This window comes from Corvus brachyrhynchos, unplaced genomic scaffold (genome assembly GCF_000691975.1).
Source record: "Corvus brachyrhynchos isolate BGI_N302 unplaced genomic scaffold, ASM69197v1 scaffold223, whole genome shotgun sequence".
Lineage (NCBI taxonomy): Eukaryota > Metazoa > Chordata > Aves > Passeriformes > Corvidae > Corvus > Corvus brachyrhynchos.
This window is the reverse complement of record NW_008237174.1, coordinates 5958196-5961946: the sequence shown is the minus strand read 5'-3', so window position 1 is coordinate 5961946 and position 3751 is coordinate 5958196. Positions and strand designations below refer to the sequence as shown.

Sequence of the window (3751 nt, the reverse complement as noted above, 5' to 3'; positions counted from 1 at the left end):
CCCCCGGCGACAGTGGCGGGGAGAGAGGTCCGACCGGGACATAGCCCGGGTTGGTCGGCACCGGGGTTTACAGTGGGGACGGCGACAGCCGGGAGGGCCAAGGGGACTTGCGAGGCCGGGGGTGGGCGCAGACACTCATGGGGCACAGCACCCTAGCTGTGTCCTCGCCTGTTGCTCTCAAACTTCCCGAGGCTTTAGAAAATATTGTTTGAGTTCTTGGCAATAACATACTTTTAATTAAGGAAATGCTATTTAAAAAATCTCAAACGAAAATAGGGCGAAAAGCGTGGGGTTTTTAGCGCTTGGCTTCCCAGAGCCCCGCGTGCCCCACGCTCATTCCCGCAGGAGCACAGGCAGGCTCAGGGCTGCGGGACGGACCGGGACGCGACTGGTCCGGTGGTGGAGCTGACCCAGCGCGGCTGGATCGGGCCCTCCCCGGTTTCTTTGAAAGCGCAAAAAAACGACCCGTATTTCTGTCTGTCTCTTTACTTCTCCTGCTGTTTACTTTTTCTCCCTGCTCTAGAGCTGCGTGTATTTATAGCTACGCTAACGAAAAGTTTGCGCTAACAATAATGGAGATTAAATTTTTTCCCAAGAATAGGCTTCTCTTCCTCCTCCTCCAGTTTTTCTTTCCCACTAAGCGAAGTAAAGGCTTGAATTTTTATTGGAAGTTGTTGCTAGATTCCCCCCCCCTCCAGCCCCCGATTCTTCTAAAGTAGTGAACTGATGCCTGAACTTTTCCTTTCGGTGTTAGGAGTAGAGGTAATTTTTTATAAGCATGTTACTCGAACGTAATGTTATTGTCAGCCGGGAGATCGTTCTTTATGTTTGTTTTTTAGCTTTATTTTCAAATCACGAGGCTACCAAAGAAAAATACCGGTACTCAAATCTTTCCGCGTTTTTATTACGCTGGTTTTTGTTCGGAGCTGCAAACTTTGTTCAGCCGAAACTTTACTGACCTGGAGCTTCGTCGTCCGGAGTCCTCCGCTGGTCACGACTTGGGATTTTCTCGGCCGCACGGCAGCCGGTGTTGCCTGATTCAGGGCTTTCCCTGCCGAGGGCTCTGTCCCACCTTCCCGGTAGCCTCCCAGGATTTTCTGGGACGCTTCGTTTAACACAGAGGGTGTTCGTCTTATGCGGGCCCGTTATTAACTTCTGTGTCCCCTCTTATTTCACCCTGCCCGCATTCGGGCGTTTAATATCGGCGTTTCTAAGTGGGGCCAGTGTCGGCTCTCGCTGACGACGGCGCGGGTGGCTCCGACCACCCTGGGGCTCTGGCCCTACAGACTGTGCCCGCTCTCCTTGTCTTTACTGAAGCAGGTGACGACGCCGGATGTTGAGAAGAAAATCGAGGAATACAAGCGGGAAAACGCGGGCATGTTCAGCTGGGAGATCCGGGACAAGCTGCTGAAGGACGGGGTGTGCGATCGCAACACGGTGCCGTCAGGTACGGAGCGGGGGTTTCAGAGGGTCCCGGAGGGTCGGGAGCGGCCTGGGGAGGGTAGCGCGGTACCAGGGTGAGCCCCGTCCCCTCGGGATCGGAGCCCCGGGCCGGACCGGTGCCCACAGAGCAGCCGGCGTTAGCATGCGGTGCCTCTGGCGCGTCCCGGGAGGATTCCTGCGCTCGGCGGGGTGTTTTCAATTAAATTGCAACTGCATCCCCCTCCCCTCCTCCTCCCGATGCTTCCCCGCTGTCCCCTCCGGGCTGCTGCAGCAGGAGGGCTCGGGGCTTGCCGGAGACACGGAGCTGGGAAGCCGGAGATGGGGAGCAGCTCCCTGTGCCTGCCGGTTGTTTGCGGGATGGGATGGGGGGCACATGGAGCAGGAGCAGTATTTGTGTGGTGTCTGCGGGTTTTTATCACCCACTGTGCCGGCTCGGGGAAAAGAAAGTTTCTCGGGAGCCGCTGTGCCCACGCTGGAGCGTGGTGCAGGACGGTGCCCCCTGAAACCCCCGCGGGGACCGGAGTGGGTAGTTGCCTTCCCTAAGTCCTGACTGGCAGTGGCTGAGGGATACGAGCCAGAGGCACTGATGGGGGATTCAGCTCCCCGGGTCGGCCCGAGAGCTGCGGGGAGCTGCTGGGGACGAGGCGGTCACAGCTCTGCACTTCCCCCCTGAAGTGAGCTCCATCAGCCGCATCCTGCGGAGCAAGTTTGGGAAAGGTGAGGAAGAGGAGGCTGAGCTGGAAAGAAAGGAGGTGGAGGAAGGCGACAAGAAGGCCAAGCACAGCATTGATGGCATCCTCAGCGAAAGAGGTAAAGTCCTGTTTGCCCCTGCTCTCTGTGGAGCCCTGCAACGGGCCAGTGCCAGTGCCAGTCCCAGCTGCTGGTGGCTATCACTCCCCTTCTCCCAGAGGTTGTCCTAGGGCCAGCGCAGCGGGAGGTGTAGGGCAAGGAGTGAGCCCTGACAGCCTGGCTGCCACATCCCATCGTGTCCCATTTCCCCACCAGAACGATCCTGCAGTGTGCAGGAATGGCACAGAGGTTGGAACAAAGATGGGAGTCACTGCTAGTTTGGCTTTCAATAACCAGGGAGCAGGGAGGGTTGGAGCGATCACAGAGCCCCTCGTCATAGCCATGCAGGGGCTCCTTTCCCAAGCCAAGCAAAAGGCTGCAGCTGCATAGAAGGGACAGTTGTAGGAAAAAGCTGCGGAACCCCGAGTCTCTGCAGTCTGAACAGGGCAGGGAGCCACATGTTTTGTTTTTTCTGCTCTTAAAACTGCTGGGAAGAGCATGTGTTGGTGTTTGGCCAGGGACTGCGAGGAGGTTGCAACCTGAACAAGGCGGAGGTGAAGGGCTGCTGCGGGGGGACAGCTGCTGCTCCCGCTGAAGCCATGCCTGGAAGTAGTGTGTGGAAGTTGCTGCCCAGCACATGCACAGGCACTGGAGAAGGCGAGACAAAAGTACCAAATGAGCTGGTCAAACATTTGTACAACTTTTCCAGCTTTTACAAAGAAGGCCTTCTATACACAATCTACACTTGGAGATGAACTTGGAAAACAAAGAGGGGGGAGTCCATTGAAACTCACACTTTGGCTTTGCACAGACAAAGCTTCAGCTAGCAGCAGCTTGATGTGAACAAAAGAAGGCAACCTTTTTATAATTCAAGGAGAAAAGAAGAGAAAACAGCCCCACAAAAGGCTGAGAAAAGACATTATGGGCTTGCAATGAGGGATGAATTATTCAATGAGCCCCTAATAGCTGATGCTCCATGCAGTTTTATGGACTCTCCATCGTGGAAAAAAAAAATAGCTGTTTTTAGAGAGAAAATATTTATAGCATTTCTAGGCATCAAGGGATGCCGGTGTCATTCAAGGACAAATGAAATCCATTCTTTGACAGTACAATATGTCCTTGTTTTGTTGGAACAAACCCCTAAACCCTCCTAAAACTTAGTTTTCAACTGTTATTAAAACTTTCAGGGAAGTCTCATCTTCTACGTGTCTGTGTTTGCAAAGATGTGTATAATACAAACATGCAGAAGATGCTAACAAAATTAGAGATTTTAAGGCCAGAAGGAACAGTTTGATTGCCTGGTGTAGTTGCCCGCATATGATCAGTCCAGAGTTTACTCCAGCATCTCCCTCAACAGAGGATTTTTCCAAGAGGGATGTACACCAAGGTCAAAAATAGCTAAATTCAGTGCCCTAGTTGTTAAATATCTAGCTTTACTGCCTTCTTGAATTTCTCAACAGAGATTAGAAACAGAAGATAGTAAGCCTTGATAATATCACTGCTTTATGGAACAAAGAGC

The 3751-nt window shown here is 53.2% G+C and overlaps 1 protein-coding gene across 1 annotated transcript in view; it reads left to right on the top strand.

Moving 5' to 3' along the window:
• Nucleotides 1-1152: 1152 nt before the first annotated feature.
• Nucleotides 1153-3751, top strand: part of PAX3 (paired box 3) — a gene marked incomplete at its 5' end in the record, with an annotated part of 73331 nt that continues 70732 nt past the window's right edge. Inside the window, 2 exons of the mRNA XM_017728854.1 lie at nt 1153-1447; nt 2119-2253. Of these exons, the coding sequence (XP_017584343.1) occupies nt 1153-1447; nt 2119-2253 (430 nt within the window). The remainder of the gene's footprint in view (nt 1448-2118; nt 2254-3751) is intronic.